Source organism: Schistocerca piceifrons, chromosome 2, assembly GCF_021461385.2.
Source record: "Schistocerca piceifrons isolate TAMUIC-IGC-003096 chromosome 2, iqSchPice1.1, whole genome shotgun sequence".
Taxonomy (NCBI): domain Eukaryota; kingdom Metazoa; phylum Arthropoda; class Insecta; order Orthoptera; family Acrididae; genus Schistocerca; species Schistocerca piceifrons.
In genome coordinates this window covers 434,233,491-434,254,221 of record NC_060139.1, presented here as the reverse complement: position 1 = coordinate 434,254,221, position 20,731 = coordinate 434,233,491, and the positions used below count along the sequence as shown (strand labels likewise).

Below are 20,731 nucleotides of genomic sequence, written 5' to 3'. Positions count from 1 at the left end.
TAGGTTTGCAATACATCTTATACTAAATGTTTAAAATATCAGTCATGATTCTGACTCACTATCACTCGATTCTTTGTTGCTCATTTCTTCATACAGAGCATCGTCCTCCGTACCATCTAGTGCATCGGATATCTAACATTTTTTAAATGCGTGTTGCACAGTTTGATTTAGTACACACTTCCGCGCTCATAAATCCATTGGCGCGCTTGCGACAAACTTGCGCCGTTTCACACGTCCTGTTCGTGTCAGTTGTCTGTCGCTTTTCGAAAGCCAGTCTGTGTACATGCGTTTAAGCTTGTCCTTAAATGGTTTGTTCAAACAGACGTCATCCCGCCTGGAAATGCTGCCAAGTCCGTTTTGCTTTCCCCTAATTTTCGTTTTACTGCAGGTGTTGTATGGCCTGCGTACGCATCTAATACCAACAGACTGCGTAAACCAAGCATTGCACCAGGACGTCGATTCCTCACGCGCGTAATATATTCCACCATCATGTCCTCCGAAAACCACCCAGTTTCGTTTGCTCGTACAATTACAGTTTTTGGAAACACTTCCGATTTCGCTAAAGTCTTTCGCTTGAAATCTATGAATGGGGATAATTTACGTCCTTTTACTGTGCACGCCCCCTGCTGTAAGAACACTTATGTCTTTCTTTCCTTTGGCGTCAACCGCATAATTTGACGGCATGTCAAAATATAAGAGTATGGTCGGCATTTCCTATCTGACCAAGATTTTCTGTGCGCCGCCTGATTATGAAGCGCTGAAATTCAACAAGTTTTTCTTCATAATTTTTCAGCAGCTTCTGTACAACTGAAGTCCGCCTCCGAAGTGACAAACCCCAGCGCTTCATAAACAGATCAATCTAGCTGCGAGTAGCCTTAAAATTTTCGATTTTTTGCTATCTAGCAATTTCATGTGGCTTAATTTTTAAAATTTCGGCGTTCACAGGCAGGAATTTCTGACGCTGTTGCTTAAATTCATTTAAAATCACGTCTAGTGCATGATATCGGCCACACTTTGGCCCACTAAACACTTTCCTGCAACTTGAACATTCTTATCAATCCCGTATCGCAGACCTGCAGCAGGATTAGAACTTTTGTTCGGCAAAAGAAATAACTCCCATCTTGAATTTGTCACTATCATGAAAGCGCTTCATTATGGTTCACTAACATCAACAAGCACTTCGCAAACTTCCACGAAATAATATGTGATGCTACGTGAAATCTTAACGAGCCCCCACCGTATCAACTTGTGCAACAATCCTAAAGCCTTGTGTAAAGAAATTTATTATTGTTGTTACGAATATTTGAAAGGCTGCTACATTCGAATACTAACAATATGGGATTTCTATTTACTTCGTTGGATAATGTATGAAAATGCAGTGGTCGAAACTCGGGGGAGAGAAGAAATCTCGTCTCCTACCTTCCTTTTTAATTTATTTACTGACGCAGAGGTTTTGGCGCCAGTATTTATCTTTGTCCCTGCAAAGTATGCCTGTGTAGCGCTACATATGTTCGACGGTAGAAGTTAGTTGTGGCGGCACCTACCAACCTTTTTTCAAAACTTCCGCTTACTTTGCACTCGATTCTAAGCCGCAGGCGGTTTTTTTGATTACAAAAATCGGGAAAAAGTGCGGCTTAGGTTCGAGTAAATACCGTAGATATCCAGGTTTGTTTATTTGTTGCTGTTTAATATTAGCCAGTAATAACATTAGAGTGTGAAGTCCAATTAGCTTTAGGAAGGATGAGAGCAGTTGCTGTGAATGCGTGTGTTTGGAGGGCTCTTAAAGAGTCATTTACCAAGATACCAAAAGTAACTTAAGTACTGTCCTCTGCCTGTCTTCTCTACAGGATGTACTGCTACTCATACACTTAAGTGAGTGGCATGCCAATGCTAGGGTTTACGGCGACTAGAGAGCAGTGTGGTGCTGGTGTGCCAGACTCACGCTCCCACTTTATTATTGAGCTTATGTGGAGTTGTTTCGCCGATATTCTTAACAGGATAGCCGGTTGCGATTGTCTGCCCAACTTCTTCTCTGAAGATAAGATGCTGTTTTAGAGGAATTTTGTTTACTCACTATATTTTCACTTCCACAAACAAAACACCATATGAATGGTTCATTTTTTGTAAGCCCAACAATTGCCGGTCTGCAGATACTCTTACATACTTTATAACAAATGCAATCTAGAAATCTCTAGCAGGTCCACCATCCAGACCCCACGAAAGAAAGTGAATAAGTGTCTTTTCTTTTCTTTAACATTCAGCTGTTGTCAATAATGACTGACGTAGCACCATCACAGTATGTTGCATTTGCTCCTTGTGCTGGGCATGTAACTTCTGAGGCGAGCGCTGTGACTACCTTCCCCTGCCGATCAACCGTCCGATATATGCCACACACACACACACACACACACCTGTGGCACAGTAGACACAGTTCGACTTACACACACTCATCTTTAAAATATCGCGTATTCGAGACGGTGGAAATACGAGTGTCTCTAGAATTTGCCCCGAAATTCTCGAGGCACTGCACTACTCATCCACTTGAGTGAATGGCATGTCAATGCTAGGGCTAAGTGTGTTGTATAGGGAAGTCAGAAACCAGGGAGAACACAGGGTGTTTTGCCTGTCCTCCGAAGTATGAGGTTCTACCTTCCACTGAAAAACTGAATCAACGTGACTCATTTCACCTGCTGAAAAAATTGCTGTGTCCTGTGTCATGAGGAGACAAATGCAAAAGGGTTGGGGTCTATATATAAATCATTGCAAGTTCAAGTGTGTGGTGAATGATGGCAGCTTTTAGGGAAGTGCCATTAATGGATGGCAAGGAACATCAAGTGCACTGAGTGTGTAAGCCCGAGTGGCTTATTCAGCACGTTTAAGACGCTATTCTGCAGCCATTCAGGGAGCAGATTGTTACCAACTGCAGATTGTGGCATATGTTAAAACACTGGAACCATTCCAGTGACAGAGAGAGAAGGTTAAAAAGACCAGACTTCCTCATGGAGTTTTAACAGAGGTTACAATTTGCAATGTTGTCCCCAGAACCGATTGTGGCCCCCCAGATTCTGAGCTGAGTGGAAAGACTGAACCAGAGACTTCAAAAATTATGTTAAAAGCTATTATGTCATTTCCTAGACTTGCACCATAAGGTTGAGAACTGTAGGGTTACTTTAAATATGCACACTATGCATCAGACACTGATACCTCCAGACAGCTGACTGTGCGTGGAGTGCAGACAAGTATTAAAAAAAATAATCAAATGATCTCTAACTAAAAAACCCATAGAAATTCTGGTCATATATGTAGGCTATTAGCAGTACCAAAATTAGTGTCCAGACATCAATGGCCGAGTCCATCAAACTAAGGGTAGCATAGCAAAAGCAAAAATGCTTCACTATGTTTTCAAATGGTCCTTCACAAAAGAAAATTTGAGTCTATTGCCCTCAATTAATTCTTTCACGACTGTGAAGATGAATTTTATACCTATCACTGTCTTTGGTGTTAAAAAATAGCTGAAATTGCGAAAACTGAACACAGTTCCAGGCCTGATGGAATTCCTATCATATTCCATACTGAATTTGTTGCTTAGTTAGAATTTGTGACTAAGTTAGCCTCTGTTTTAATGATAATATACCACAGATCACTCAAACAAAAAACTATGCCCAGTAGTTGGAAGAAAGCACAGATGACTCATCTACAAGAAGCGTAGCAAAACTGACCCACAAAACCACCATCTAGTATCCTTTACATACATTTGCTGTAGAATCTATTAATGTATTCTGAGTTAAAAGATGGTTAATTATCTTTAACTGAATCACCTTCTTGTCAACCAGCATGGATACCAAAAGCATCAATAATGTGAAACTCAACTTGCACTTTCCTTACATGACATACTGAACGCCCTGGATCAAGGCAGTCAGAGATATGTACTATCTTTCATTTCTGAAAAGCATTCTACTCAGTACCACACATAGGCTTGCTACTGGAAGCATGATCATATGGAGTATCAAGCAAAATTTGTGACTGTTTTGAGGATTTGAGTATTTCTTAGTTGGGAGGATGTAGCAGTTCTCTGGGATGGAGAGACATCGGCAAATGTAACATTAACTTGAGGTGTGCACCAGGGAAGTTCATTGGGAACCATGCTATTCATACTGCAGACAGTACTTACAGTAATCTCAGATGTTTTGCATATGATGCACTTACCTATAATGAAATATTGCCTGAAAAAGTCTGCAAAAATATTTTCAGATCTCTGTAAGATTATAAAGTGGTGCAAAGAATGGTAGCTTGCTTTAAATATGCAGAAATATGAAACTGTGCATTTACAAAAAAATGTGCTTCCTGTGAATGCAATACAAGTGAGACACCATTGAAATCACTCAACTCATCCAAATGCTTATGTTAAGCAGGGGACAGCCTTCAGTTCATTGGTAGAACACAAGATAAGTCTGTAGAGAAGATTGTTTAAGAACACCCATGTGACCCATCCCCAAATGTTGACCAAGTTTACGGAATCTGCACCAAATAGGACTAACAGGAGGTACTGAATGTATACAGATAACCACAACATAAATGATCACAGGTCTGTTTGACCCATGGAAGTCTGTCACAGAGATGCTGAAGAAACTGAACTGGCAGACAGCTGAGTAGATGCAAACTATCCTGAGAAAGCCTACATGCAGTGTTTCAAGAACCAGTCAATGATAAATCTAAGAATCTAGTACAATCTCCTATACATTGCTCATGTAGGGAACACAAGGAACAAATTAGATAATTTACAGCACATACAGAGGCATTTAAACGGTCATTCATCCTGCTCTCCGTACGCGAAGAGAGGGGAAAGAAGGGCTAACTGGTACAATGGGAAGTGCCCTCTGCCATGCACATCACAGTGATTTGCAGAGTATGGAAGTAGATGTAGATGTGGAAGAATTCTTGAAAGAGAAGTTTCAGTATTGTGCTGAAGAGACTAGGGAAAAAAAACCACAAGGAACCTAATGCAGAATAATCTTTAAATTTTCAGTACACAACACAGCTGTTTTCTAGCCTAGATCATCTCATCCTACACACCAGGCTCACATACTTGCACAGCACCAAGCGGACATGTATTTTAAAATTATAGGCATGTTATAGACACAATTTTAAAATTTGAAACTCAGCTAGTTGATGGTATACTGTCAATGGTATTCGCACATCACACAAGGGATACATGCCCATTACAGATAAAAATGTCTCATTAAAGATCTGTGGAGCATAACTTAAAGATGATAGTCTATTGAGATCATTCATTAACACTAGCCAACAGTGAAATATATGTACCTTCCTGACAGATTACATCTGTATATCAGGCCAGGACTCAAACCTACACCATTGCCTTATGTAGGCAGTGTTCTTAGTGACTGAGGCACTGGGCATGATTCACAACCCATCTTCATAGCTTCAGTTCTGCCAGTACATCTCTCCTAGTTCCCAAACACCTCATAAGTTCTCTTGCAAACCATGTTGCATAGACACTCAGAGCTCAGTGAGGAAGAGCATTGTTCATTAAAGATGAAGTTCTGGGTTTGAGCCCTGGTCTGTCACTCAGTTTTAATTTGACAGGAAGTTTTTCAAACAGCAGATTCAGTCTGGAAAGGAAAAGTGATTTTGTAGGGTGTGGTTTAGAGGGAAGGGACAGAAGTGGAGCAAGAGCCAACCAAAGTACAATGGGCCTGACCGAGGACACCGAGCCGGTAGTTGACGGTGACAAGTATGACACCACTGTCAACCAAGAAGTCAGGGCCATGTGCTGCCGCCGTGCCAGAGCCTTCGACGAATCCACCCCCATGTAGCCACACCATCACTGGCAGCTTTGTTGTGCTGTCATCATCTCCGCTTGGCACCTGAAATACCGCAGCTAACATTGTAAAGCTGTTTTCTGTCACCAAGTTCTTACATAAAGTTGTGGCTGTTTCAGCTTTATTTGTGGTATAGTCTATTCAGGTGAATAGGAGACTAAGATAATATTAATGTAAATAAACTCACCAGACAATATATTAATCACTTCCATAAGAGAACTCCTGGTCACTTTAGAGCACTGCCTATGGCACAGAGCTAATACTAGGTAGTCACATGACTCTCCACCACTGATGTGTGTGTTAGTTGCAAGTATAGGATCAGCACAGTGAGTTGAGCCAATATGGGGGTGTGACAGAATGACAAAGGAGATGTTGTGTTAGGACATACCCATCACCGCAAAATGAATGATATTGTCCAATTTGTTGGTGTATCAGTACAGGCTATGTGTCTACAAGGAATCATGTATCAATTGTAGGCATGTAAAACAGCATAATAACTACAGTCCTAGAAAGATCCTTACTGCCAGGGCTGGAGACAGGCTCACAACTTGTCATTGGCAATCTGTGAAAAATTAAAGGGGACGTTACAAGTGCATCTCAACCAAATTTCAGAGTGACTGTTCTGTAAGGGGTTGCATTCATTGGACATCTGGAGTCAGATAATTCAGCACAAAAAGCAGCATGTTTTCAATGTGTCTAACAATGTCACCTGTACAGTAGTTGATGAAAAGTGAGTAAATTTAGTACTAAAGGAAGGAGTATTTCCAAAATGGGTAAAAGGAGCAAGGTTCTGCTAGTATATAAAGGCACATGTGATGAGAAAGGGGTAAAGCCGTTTATCAGAAATAACTCAAATGTAAGCTCCAGCATGAAGAAGAAACGGAAAACAATCATCATCTTGGAGAAAAGGATCAGTGACAAACCACATAGAGAAAAATGTCTACTCAGATTGTATGGAAGCGAAATATGGATTAGCTCAGTATTAGGACCTCACTACTCATCTATACTTCTATATAAAGGGGAATTCTTATTAGCAAAATCTCAAAAGTTCTTAACTCATTTACTTCAGATTTTTACATGATACTCAAATATTTGTACTGTGTAACACATTGAGTCATGTTTTTGTATTAGCATTCTGTTTGGTTGAGTGAAGCATTAAGCTATGCGTGTGCACTGAGTATGGGCAGAGTACGTGCAACTGGCTAGCGGTGGCTGGGTGACACTGGCCAGCGGCTGGAGCAGTGCAGCTCCATGGGTGTTTTCTGTGACCCAATCATGATACTGATTTCCGGTAGCTGTTAAAGTTTTCAGGTTGCATTGTACTTATTTGCACATGTGCAGCATGAATCACACTCACAAGGGAACCTCCCCATCGCACCCCCCTCAGATTTAGTTATAAGTTGGCACAGTGAATAGGCCTTGAAAAACTGAACACAGATCAATCGAGAAAACAGGAAGAAGTTATGTGGAACCGTGAAAAAAATTAGTAAAATATACAAACTGAGTAGTCCATATGCAGGATAGGCAACATCAAGGAGCGTGCGAGCTCAGCAGCGCCGTGGTCCCGTGGTTAGCGTGAGTAACTGCAGAACGTGAGGTCCTTGGTTCAAGTCTTCCCTCGACTGAAAATTTTACTTGCTTTATTTTCGCAAAGTTATGATCTGTCCGTTCGTTCATTGACGTTTGTTCACAGCAATAAGTTTTGTGTCTGTGTTTTGCGACCGCACCGCAAAACCGTGCGATTAGTAGATGAAAGGACGTGCCTCTCCAATGGGAACCGAAAACATTTGATCGCAAGGTCATAGGTCAACCAATTCCTCCACGGGAAAACACGTCTGATACATGCTACACGACACTGGTGGTGGCATGTGCGCCACATGACAGGAATATGTTGTCGACCCACCTAACTTGTACACTTAGCGAATGGGTAAAAAGATTCTTCTACCTTGCCCATTTAGGTTTTCTTGTAGATGTGATAATCACTCCCAAAATAGTGATGAAAACGTAAGAGTTCGTCACATAAACTGAAAATAACCACGGGACCACGGATCAACTTGCTGCTCAGTGCCCCTGATGTTACCCATCTTGGCATGGACTACTCAGTTTGTATATTTTAATAATTTTTTTCATAGTTACACACAACTTCTTCCTGTTTTCTCGATTGATCTGTGTTCAGTTTTTCAAGGTCTATCCACTGTGCCAACTTATAACTAAATCTGAGGGGGGTGCGATGGGGAGGTTCCCTTGTCAGCACAAGGAAGCACTAGGTGCCAAATGATAGAAAATTTGATTATAGAGCAGCGGAGGGGCGAAGAGCAGCGGAGGGGCGAAGAGCAGCGGAGGGGCGAAGAGCAGCGGAGGGGCGAAGAGCAGCGGAGGGGCGAAGAGCAGCGGAGGGGCGAAGAGCAGCGGAGGGGCGAAGAGCAGCGGAGGGGCGAAGAGCAGCGGAGGGGCGAAGAGCAGCGGAGGGGCGAAGAGCAGCGGAGGGGCGAAGAGCAGCGGAGGGGCGAAGAGCAGCGGAGGGGCGAAGAGCAGCGGAGGGGCGAAGAGCAGCGGAGGGGCGAAGAGCAGCGGAGGGGCGAAGAGCAGCGGAGGGGCGAAGAGCAGCGGAGGGGCGAAGAGCAGCGGAGGGGCGAAGAGCAGCGGAGGGGCGAAGAGCAGCGGAGGGGCGAAGAGCAGCGGAGGGGCGAAGAGCAGCGGAGGGGCGAAGAGCAGCGGAGGGGCGAAGAGCAGCGGAGGGGCGAAGAGCAGCGGAGGGGCGAAGAGCAGCGGAGGGGCGAAGAGCAGCGGAGGGGCGAAGAGCAGCGGAGGGGCGAAGAGCAGCGGAGGGGCGAAGAGCAGCGGAGGGGCGAAGAGCAGCGGAGGGGCGAAGAGCAGCGGAGGGGCGAAGAGCAGCGGAGGGGCGAAGAGCAGCGGAGGGGCGAAGAGCAGCGGAGGGGCGAAGAGCAGCGGAGGGGCGAAGAGCAGCGGAGGGGCGAAGAGCAGCGGAGGGGGCGAAGAGCAGCGGAGGGGGCGAAGAGCAGCGGAGGGGGCGAAGAGCAGCGGAGGGGGGAAGAGCAGCGGAGGGGGGAAGAGCAGCGGAGGGGGGAAGAGCAGCGGAGGGGGGAAGAGCAGCGGAGGGGGGAAGAGCAGCGGAGGGGGGAAGAGCAGCGGAGGGGGGAAGAGCAGCGGAGGGGGGAAGAGCAGCGGAGGGGGGAAGAGCAGCGGAGGGGGGAAGAGCAGCGGAGGGGGGAAGAGCAGCGGAGGGGGGAAGAGCAGCGGAGGGGGGAAGAGCAGCGGAGGGGGGAAGAGCAGCGGAGGGGGGAAGAGCAGCGGAGGGGGGGAAGAGCAGCGGAGGGGGGAAGAGCAGCGGAGGGGGGAAGAGCAGCGGAGGGGGGAAGAGCAGCGGAGGGGGGAAGAGCAGCGGAGGTGGGAAGAGCAGCGGAGGGGGGAAGAGCAGCGGAGGGGGGAAGAGCAGCGGAGGGGGGAAGAGCAGCGGAGGGGGGAAGAGCAGCGGAGGGGGGAAGAGCAGTGGAGGGGGGAAGAGCAGCGGAGGGGGGAGGGGAGGAGATGCAGATGAAGACGAGTTCATACAGAGGACGTGTTAACTATCTCTTTTTGTTGTCTTGAGAGTGGACAAAGTCACAACGAGGAGCCAAAATTTGCTTCCAGACAGTCCTCAGGGACACCTTACATTAAAACATATATGCAATTCTCATATATATTTTGCAGTTGTAAAGTGCTGCTGGGTTCACTAGTCTTGTGCATAAATGATGTGTCCATTGCAGAAAGTGAAAAAGTGATTACTTACATTGACGAAACCATTTTACTAATGTGTAATGACAGAGTAAAGGATCTGGAAAACATAGCCAGTGAGAACATACAGATGGGAGAAAGACATTTCAGAGAAAATAATCTACTGATTCACAGGAGGAAAAGCAGCATGTATAAAGTTTAAAACAAACAGAACTGTCAGCTCAGAGGATTTTATCTGAGCACTGTGTGCACAGACCTAGGGACTATGAACTGTAATAGGTTTCTGGGAATAGAGGTGGATAAATTTCTGACATGGTAAAACCATATCAGTAAGATATGCTCAAAATTGAGGACAAATATATTATTAAGGAAGAAAATTTCCTATACAATGGATACAGAATTTTTTTTTTTAACTATGGGCCAGCCTTCCCACACACATTGTACTTCGTACCAATATGGTGAGAAGGAACAGATGTACGTGTTCAGAGAACTTTAAAAGTAAGCCATCAGATGCGTAGCAAAACCAAAACTATGGGCTTCCTGCAAAAACTATTGTAAGGAATTTAAAATATTAACTGTGCTTTACTTGTAAATTGTTCGGCACTTCTAAACATATTTTTACAACAACAACAACACAAGAACTAGAGAAAATTACTGTGCCTGCTGTAAAAGACAACAATGATAGATAAGTACCATAGAGATGCAGAAGTGTATTTTATAACGAACTACCACTTAGTGTGAAGGAACTAAATATCTTCAAATGACAATAGAAAGAAGATCTCATCTCTGGATGTTGGTGTAAAGTGAAGCAATACTTCCAGGTAAATTTGTAGAACAAAGGTGTATTTAAAATGGGGAATGGTGTAGAATAATTTTTCTGAAACCACATTCCTGAGGGGGGAAGAAAGGATGACAATGTGTAGTGTTGAAAATACAGAAGAAGAGACTGTGTAGATTAAGTGTATATTAGTGTAAATGTGATTTAAAATATAGTTTTTCAGTTTGTATAAATGGATTCTACTTTTTTGTCATATATTCTACATATATAAGCTACACATATTAGCTACTGTCCTTTATGTCTACAAGATAGTGTAAATGGATGCAGGTTATTAGTGCTTATTATTATTATTATTATTATTATTATTATTATTATTCTTTCTTTCTTTTCTCAGACGTTATGTCTGGTCAAAAATGGAAAGTGATGCAGACCTTGATCAAGCGTGACTTCCTTTTAACTGTACGGTATATTTTATATTGCATTTAGGAACTTTCGGGTAATTGAACATGTATCAATAATTACGGATTTCTGTAGTTGTATATATAAGTTTGGATGTAACTGTATTGCATTGATTTACTGGTGGATATTGTGTGGTATTAGATTAGATTAGATTTACTTTCATTCCAATTGATCCGCAGTGAGGAGATCCTCCAGGATGTGGAACATGTCAGAAAAACAACAATACACAACAAATATTTACAACTAAAACAAGTAAGCTAATGTACCATTCCACAGGTCCCAAGTGGAATGATCGTCATTTTTTAATGAACACTAAGAGTCATTTTACAAATGCTAATGCACTGAATTTAAAATAAAAAAATAATTTATTTTTTTATAAGGTAATAAACATGTAATACAACTACTGTAATACTTATTTACAATGAACAAATTACTGCACTGAAGTGGTGCAGAAGTTAGATTATACTTACACACACACACACACACACACACACACACACACACACACACACACACACAAATTTTCAATGAACACATTACTGCACTGAAATTGTGCAGAAGTTATGTTGTACTTATATACAAATCAGTTGGTTTTACTAAGAAATTCATCAATGGAGTAGAAGGAGTTGGCCACCAATAAATCCTTTAGGCTTCTCTTAAACTGAATTTCATTGGTTGTTAAGCTTTTTATGGCTGCTGGCAAGTTATTGAAAATGTGTGTTCCTGAATAATGCACACCTTTTTGTACAAGACTAAGTGACTTTAAATCCTTGTGAAGATTATTCTTATTTCTAGTATTGATTCCATGAATTGAGCTGTTGGTTTGAAAAAGTGATATATTTTTAACGACAAATTTCATTAAGGAATAAATATATTGGGAAGCAGTAGTTAGTATCCCTAGTTCCCTAAACAGACTTCTGCAGGATGTTCTTGAGTTCACACCACATATAATTCTTACTGCACGTTTTTGTGCCCGGAAAACTTTAGCTTGGCTTGATGAATTACCCCAAAAAATAATCCCATATGACATTATGGAATGAAAGTAAGCATAGTATGCCAGCTTTTTCATTTTTATATCCCCTATGTCTGACAAAATTCGCATTGCAAACAGAGATTTGTTAAGACACTTCAGCAGTTCTGTGGTGTGCTCCTCCCAGTTGAATTTATTATCAAGCTGTAATCCCAAGAATTTAACACTGTCCACTTCTTCTATCTTCTTGTCATCATATGTTAGACATATACTCTTGGGACACCCCTTACAAGTTCTGAACTGCATGTGGTGTGTTTTTTCAAAGTTTAGTGACAAACTGATGAAAGGTCATTGATATACACAAGAAAAGGTAAGGGCCCCAAAATGGAACCTTGTGGGACCCCCACATGTAATTAGTTCCCAGTTGGATGATGCCTGAACTCCTGTAGTTGATAGTATAATTGGTATAATGTCAACTTTATCCTGATGCCACATGTCCGTGACTTCCTCAGCCAGTTGGATGTATTTTTCAGTTTTTTCTCCTGTTTTCTTTTGTATATTTGTTCTATTGGGTATGGATATTTCGATTAGTTGAGTTAATTTCTTCTTTTTATTGGTGAGTATGATGTCAGGTTGGTTATGTGGTGTTGTTTTATCTGCTATAATGGTTCTGTTCCAGTATAATTTGTATTCATCATTCTCCAGTACATTTTGTGGTGCATACTTGTATGTGTGACCGTGTTGTTTTATTAGTTTATGTTGTATGGCAAGCTGTTGATGTATTATTTTTGCTAAATTGTCATGTCTTCTGGGGTATTCTGTATTTGCTAGTATTGTACATCCACTTGTGATGTGATCTATTGTTTCTATTTGTTGTTTGCGAAGTCTGCATTTATCTGTTGTGGTATTGGGATCTTTAATAATATGCTTGCTGTAATATCTGGTGTTTATTGTTTGATCCTGTATTGCAATTATGAATCCTTCTGTCCCACTGTATATATTGCCTTTTCTTAACCATGTGTTGGATGCGACTTGATCGATGTGTGGCTGTGTTAGATGATACGGGTGCTTGCTATCTAGTGTTTTCTTTTTCCGATTTACTTTCTTCATATTTGTTAATGTTATGTGATCTAAAGGGTTGTAGAAGTGGTTATGAAATTACAGTGGTGTAGCCGTCCTCCTTCCTTTCTGCTTAATGTGAATCTTTCTGTTGCTGAATGTATATGATGTATTCTGTATTTGTGGCATTGTGAACGTGTAAGTGTATTGAGTGCTTCTAGGTCTGTGTTACTCCATTTCACTACTCCAAATGAGTAGATCAATATTGGTATAGCATAAGTATTTATAGCTTTTGTCTTGTTTCTTGCTGTCAATTCTGTTTTCAGTATTTTTGTTAGTCTTTGTCTATATTTTTCTTTTAGTTCTTCTTTAATATTTGTATTATCTATTCCTATATTTTGTCTGTATCCTAGATATTTATAGGCATCTGTTTTTTCCATCGCTTCTATGGAGTAACTGTGGTTATTCAATATGTAATCTTCTTGTTTAGTGTGTTTTCCCTTGACTATGCTATTTTTCTTACATTTGTCTGTTCCAAAAGCCATATTTATATCATTGCTGAATACTTCTGTTATCTTTAGTAATTGGTTGAGTTGTTGATTGGTTGCTGCCAGTAGTTTTAGATCATCCATGTATAGCAAATGTGTGATTTTGTGTGGGTATGTTCCAGTAATATTATATCCATAATTTGTATTATTTAGCATGTTGGATAGTGGGTTCAGAGCAAGACAGAACCAGAAAGGACTTAATGAGTCTCCTTGGTATATTACACGCTTAATCTGTATTGGCTGTGATGTGATATTATCTGAATTTGTTTGGATATTAAGTGTGGTTTTCCAGTTTTTCATTACTATGTTTAGGAACTGTATCAATTTAGGATCTACTTTGTACATTTCCAATATCTGTAGTAACCATGAGTGGGGTACATTATCAAAAGCTTTTTGGTAATCAATGTATGCATAGTGTAGCGACCTTTGTTTAGTTTTAGCTTGATATGTCACCTCTGCATCTATTATCAGTTGCTCTTTACATCCTCGTGCTCCTTTGCAGCAGCCTTTTTGTTCTTCATTTATAATTTTGTTCTGTGTTGTATGTGTTATTAATTTCTGTGTAATGACTGAAGTTAATATTTTGTAGATTGTTGGTAGGCATGTTATGGGGCGATATTTAGCTGGGTTTGCTGTGTCTGCTTGATCTTTAGCTTTCAGATAAGTTATTCCATGTGTAAGTGTATCAGGGAATGTGTATGGGTCTGCAATGTAACTGTTAAATAATTTAGTTAGATGTGAATGCGTTGAGGTGAACTTCTTTAGCCAGAAATTTGCTATTTGATCATTTCCAGGGGCTTTCCAATTGTGCGTAGAATTAATTGCTCGGGTGACTTCATGTTGCAAAGTTATCACTTCAGGCATTTGTGGTATCATCTTATACGAGTCTGTTTCTGCTTGTATCCACCGTGCATGCCTGTTATGTTGTACCGGGTTTGACCATACGTTGCTCCAAAATTGTTCCATGTCTGTTATGTTTGATGGATTGTCTATTTTAATGTGTGTGTTATCTATTGTTTGGTAAAATTTCTTTTGGTTTGTGTTGAATGTTTGGTTTTGTTTCCTTCTATTTTCACTTTTTTGTATCTTCTAAGTCGTTTGGCCAATGCTTGTAATTTCTGCTTCTTTTCATCTAATTGCTCTATTGCTTCTTGTTGTGAGATTTTACCTAGCCTTTTTCATTTTTTGTCTGATATTTCATTTCTTATAAATTGTGTTAGCTGTCCGATGTCTTTTCTCAGTTTTTCTATTCTGATCTGTAGCCTGTGTAGCCATGCTGGTTTTGTGGATTTCTTCTGTGTGTTGTTTGGTTCTGATCTCTGCCTAGTGTGTATATTTAGTGTAGTGAGTGCTCCTACATAAACCAGTAGCTGTAACTCTTCCATAGTTGTATTTTCATTTATTTTGTTGTGTATGATTGTGTTGATAGTTGTTATTGTTGTTTCGACTTGTGGGTTATTTGATGGTCTATGCAAGAATGGTCTAATGTCTGTATTTGTGTCTTTGTATTCTATATATGTCAACTGAAATTTTTCTTCTATATCTAACATGTGTGTCACTTCGTGTTCTATTTGTGCTTGTTCTGGCGGCTGTCTTAAGATTTCGTTTTCCTCTGATTTGTTCTTTGTTTGTTTTCTCTGGGATGTTTGAGTCCATTACTGTATTTTGTTCTTCTTCTGATTGCACATTATTTTGTTCCAGTATTTGTTGTACTTGTTGTTTGATGTTTTCTAATTCTGACTGGGGTATCCTGTTATTTTTGATTATTACACGGATCTGATCAGCTAATCGTCGTTCTGTTAAAAATTTTAATTCCGGGTATCTGGTAATAAATGTTGTGTATACTTGCGACCTGTATCCAGTTGTGTTGGTTCCTAGGTTTGTTGCTTGGTAATAACAGAACATGAGGTGTCGATTAACTTCATCTGACCATCTCATCCTCTGTCTTTGTTTTCCTTCTAGGGTGGTTGCAGGAAGCATACCCTGCGAAACACCTCTATTTGGATTTAAATCATTTTCCAGTTGGCTAGCAGTGTCGTTACCATTGTGGGCGGGCATAGGGTTCAAGCGTCGTCCCCGACCATGACGGCGCTTGTCCGAGGCTTCTTTAGTTCTGTCCTGAACCAAGTAATAACACTAAAAGGGGGGGTTAGCCCTATTAGTGGTTTGTTCTTTTCATCGCCTTTTACGAGTGGCAGAACATACCGGGGGCCTCCACGGGGTTTATTATTATTATTATTATTATTATTATTATTATTATTATTATTATTATTATTATTATTATTATTATTATTTTTACTTACAAATTTTGCCGTATATGTATCTTCAATGTCTGGTCACTACTGCTTACCTGTTTTCAATTTTGTTACTTAAAATATTTGTTTCTTGTATCAATGAAGTACCTATAAGTAATTATGTTTATTCTATATAAACCTTGCAACATGACATTTCTAATATCATTATAAAATAATCTCTCTGTACAAAAATTCACTAAACTAAATTAATTAATGTGAGGTGCTGAGTAACAATTTTGCCTTTTTATAAATTAAGCATGTCACTGAGTCTGATATCTGTACATGACTGCATGCATGAAATGTGCATTGGTATTGGTAATCTCCACACTTTTCTATGACCATCATCAGATGTCAAACAAATACTGCATTCGCCAGTAACAACAACCTGACGCCATTGATCCAACCTCCATACTAGGAGTTCCCTTGCCAAAGATATTGAAGTAATTGTACTAATGTTCATAACGGATGCAAAGAGGCCAAAATGATAATTCGGAGAGGGTCGTATACTGCCCGATACACACAGCTCTCCCAGTTGCCTCCAAAAAGGCAACTTGTAGTTCTGTTGTATTCTCCTTTATGTACCTTCATGGACAGTACCGTGTGGGTGAGGACGCGGACACAGAGGGGATGCAAAAACTGTCCTCGGAAACTATGAAAGAAAATTAGTTTAAGAACTAACCAGGAAGAAATGTCAGTTCTCCCACTTGTGTTCTATCTTCTGCCTGCAAGGGAAGCCTTTCCCTTGGCCTGCAGCTTTAAATGCTCGCTGTTGTCACTCAGTGACTTCCAAAGCATCATTTCATGGAAGTAGTAGCCTCATGAAATAGTACTACTACTGAACAGACAGCTATTGCTAACATGGTTTATGTGGCAATGGTTCACTTGTTTCACACAGCTGTCACTTATAGAGTTAGCTCATGTTCAACAAAAGTGTTATTACTGCTACTTTGTTACAGTATTGTATGATCTTGAAGGTAGATGAGCGGGTACTGAAGCACATACAGGTATGCAATTTCACCGAAGGCTTGCAATTTTTACAAATTTCTGCCAATTGAAGTCAAGAGTGAGATGCAATGATGGAGTTAGCTGGCAGAAAAGGTATAGGGGAGATTAAGTTACTTGCCTCTCCATCCAGTACCTTTTCTGCTGCCAAGTTTCTGTTTGTACTATCTGCTGAGCAAATGAATATTCAGGAATAAGCCTTGGGCAGCTGATTGACATTATTATGCCAATTATTAGTTGTCAAGTCTATAGAAAGCATTATTCTGTTCACCTATGATGAAAGTAGTGAAAGTAGACTTGCAAAGTTAGTTGTCTTGATGACTGAATAGGACAAAAACTGAACTTGAGTCTTCTTCACTTAAGGCACAGAACTGCAAGGTTAAATTATAGGCCTAATAAAAACATGATTCATGGACAGGAACCATATTTTACATCCAAAACTTTTCGGCGACTGCTTCCTATCTTTTTCCTATGTCCTGTTCATTATTATACATCTTATTAAAATCAGTAGACAATATCCATAAACAATAAGATATAGTTTGTGTTTTACTTTCAATTTATTTAGAAAGTTTATACTATTTGTACTTTATTTCTGTACTACAATTTCACATTTAATTTTTTATGTGCAAATGTTTCATTAGTGTAGCCAATTGAAGTAATATTTTCCAGTAATACTCAGTCTTTATTAGACCTACTTAAAGTAATTAAATGTGGTAAATTTACGCAGGAGTACCTGATAAAAGGTATTTGACAGCAGGGGGTAGGCAGCTTTGCCAGTTTTACCAGGGGTTCAGGATCTACAGCTCTGGGGCTTGCCATCCATAATTAGTATGTACCAGTCATCAGCTAGGGTAGTTGACCACAAAGAGGAAGTTCATTAATGTTTTGTGTGTCATGATAGCCACTGAACTTTACAAAAGATTCTGCCTTAATGTCAAGGTTCTGTACTGACAGTCCTTGCCGCAAAGTAAAAATGTACACATGGCGTAAGCTTGTCATGCTTATTTGTGGCTTGTTTACAGACTGAACACTGCGCACACACCTCATTTTCTCATTTACGATTCGCGACACTGTGTGAAAACCATCCCGACTATCTTGGAAAAATTTGCCATCAGACATTAATAAGTATCCAATTAGAGAGAGCGAACTTACTCCCAAGATATCAAGATATATGCGCTGAAGACTAAGTTCCGACCGTGAGCCTATGAGGCAAGCCATATCTATTCTCCCAATCACTTCTATGATGCTGCCCATTTCAAAATAGGTTTATTAATAATGAAGAGGTTACACTAATATTTGACCACTTTTGCATATACCACTTATATTACTCCACTTTAAATTCGTTTAAAACATCCGTTCCGATTCCGTCTGCATTCACTCTCCAATTGCTGCCACTGATTTCTCTCTATCTGGTACAAATTTATCACTGCCGGTTTATTACTGTACGATCACCTTTTTTTACAGAACACCTCGCTTTGCTATGAAAATTTAAACTTAAAAATCATTACTTTACTCTGGTGCGACTTTCAATATTCTTTCCAGAAAATACTTCATTTTTAAGCGTGATTGCAAGAAGTGCAGGCAGTCAGGGCCTGCCCGATAAGCATGCTCCGGCTCAGCTTCCCTCCTCCTTCGTGCCAACTGATCTCCAGGCTCCAGTTCAAAAATGGTTCAAATGGCTCTGAGCACTATGGGACTTAACATCTATGGTCATCACTCCCCTAGAACTTACAACTACTTAAACCTAAGTAACCTCAGGACATCACACAACACCCAGTCATCACGAGGCAGAGAAAATCCCTGACCCCGCCGGGAATAGGCTCCAGTCTCTCCCTCTTAAAATGATGGGGCATCCCTGTCAGGGTTGTGAGTGCTTAGCAAAGAGCGCAAGGGCAGATCCGGTCCTTTTTTTCTTTTTGAGCGATTTATATTCGTGTTGCTTTTCCAGGCAATGGGAGAGTGCTTTGCAGCAGGGACTCTTCTGAGGTTTGCCTATACATGAGGCTGCAGGAAGCGTTGGGCATACCTGTGGGGTGTACACGTTGAGGTAGAGGCAGTCCTCGCTGCCGATTAGCTGGCGCACGATCAGGTTGTACTGGATGCAGGCTGCGCCCTCTGACAGCGCGTCTCTCACACCTGACCAGCTCTCCGCCGGCTGCGGGGGCTGCAAAAGAAACAGTTCTCCACTAAATGAACATCAACAGATTTCATTTAGTGTTTTCATTATTTATTGGAAAAAATATTGGTAGAAACTGAGCAGCATAGGCGTCCTTTAAATTAAAAAAGCCATAAAATGTTTCGTACAGCTCAACATTGTGTCTAATGTGCAATACAGAACAGAATCTATTAGACTCTTCAGTTGTATCCCAACTGTACTCCTTGTCAATCTTGATCGCAATAATCACTTTTAATCACCGGTTTCGGGTGCTAATTAGTCCCCTTAACATCCATTTTCACTGTTGCTACATCTGTTACTACAGCCCAACTAAAATTACTTGACAGTTGATACTTTACACGTTGGAGGTGGTTTTCTCCAGAGTGGTCAGCGTCACGCCTAAAGCTCTCGCCATTGCCAAACTGCCACAACAACTGGACAGTTCACTTCCGATTTCTTGTGTGGCACTCTTTTCTGACGTGTTGGGATCCCCAATCATGGGTCGGGCACTTTTGCTTTTATTTCCCACGTGATAGTCACACCAAAAACAAAAAACACACGCAACGATGCTCAGACACAGACACAGCAAAACTTCGGCACAAGACGTGATTCAGCGCCACATATTCAATTATCATGACAACAGAGATTGGCTTATGTTAGTTAACCTTCGCACGACATAGCATGAAGCCGAATTTTTGAAGGCCTCAATTCATCGTTCAGTGGAGCACTACAGACACAAATATAGCTCCCTCCCGCTACAATGCTATGGCATAGCACAATGGTTATTGCATTAACCTATCTAAAGTCTTAGGTTCGAATCTCGTTAAATTTTGCGAATTTTCGTTTCATTTCTAATCTAACCAAGAGAGTTTGATTATTATTTTTATTCAGTTAATTGGTTTAAATTCAGTTTTTTAATTTCTGATTCTTTGCCATTTCATTGTTATCATATTGACTTTATTTGCTCTTAGTTTTCTTTCTATCATTCTTTTTTCGTCTGGAATCAGCCTGTGTCGCTTATAATCTGCAACCAAGGCCAACGAGGACTGCTCATCTGCTGGTAACGCGGCAAGTCGTGTAGCTAGTGTGAGGATAGTTTCACATAACCAGCGATAGCGAGAAATTACAGTTTGCTTTTAGCGCTGAACTGAATTTTTTTTCTGTCTTGAGTTTGCTCCTAAAGGCTAGCTATAATTGGCATGAACAAACCGATCATCATTTTAATTCTGCAGTTCGTTGACTGCCATTTTTTTCTCTATTCTATGCTGGTACCCAACCAACCGATGGAATATATCCAAACTCACAATTCATCACTTGACCAATGCACGCGACACTTTGCACGGAACCCGAAAGGGTCGTCAAACCGGGTTGAGGGAGGAGGGGGGGGGGGGGGGTGGGGAGGAATGGGATATCCCTTAACCGAAGGAGAGTTGGGGTCCTCCAGCGACAAATTGATAAAATTTGATGTTGCCTAAAGTAGTTTTTGGTAACTGTTTTGGGGTCAGGTTAAAGAAATGTGCATTAATAAATAATAAGACGCCTATTTTAAGTTAATTGATATTTATTGGTGTAGATAGTAAGCTATTTGCCACTCTTATTCTTTTGTTAAAATACATTGCAACATCAATATAAAAAAAATGATTGAATCTGTTGGAATAATATATTTGCTGACTTCTGAAGTCATTTTATTCAGAGTAATATGATATTCCATTGGGGAGGGGGGAGGGCGGGCTATAGCCCCCCCCCTCCCCCCTTGCCCACACCCTTGGGTCACACCTTGCTAGGTGTTCGGTTCTTTTTATCCAACTGTTCGGTATTTCAGTCTGTGTCTGGTGTACTGTACCGAAGTACGAGTGGTTCGGTATATTTAGGATTCCACTCATATCACTAA

The 20,731-nt window shown here is 40.8% G+C and overlaps 1 protein-coding gene across 1 annotated transcript in view; it reads right to left on the bottom strand.

Moving 5' to 3' along the window:
* Positions 1 to 20,731, bottom strand: part of LOC124777607 (esterase FE4-like) — a 143,518-nt gene that overhangs the window by 84,209 nt on the left and 38,578 nt on the right. The window contains exons 3-4 of the mRNA XM_047253068.1: positions 18,712 to 18,849; positions 5,720 to 5,885 (exon numbers count right to left, since the gene is read on the bottom strand). Of these exons, the coding sequence (XP_047109024.1) occupies positions 5,720 to 5,885; positions 18,712 to 18,849 (304 nt within the window). The remainder of the gene's footprint in view (positions 1 to 5,719; positions 5,886 to 18,711; positions 18,850 to 20,731) is intronic.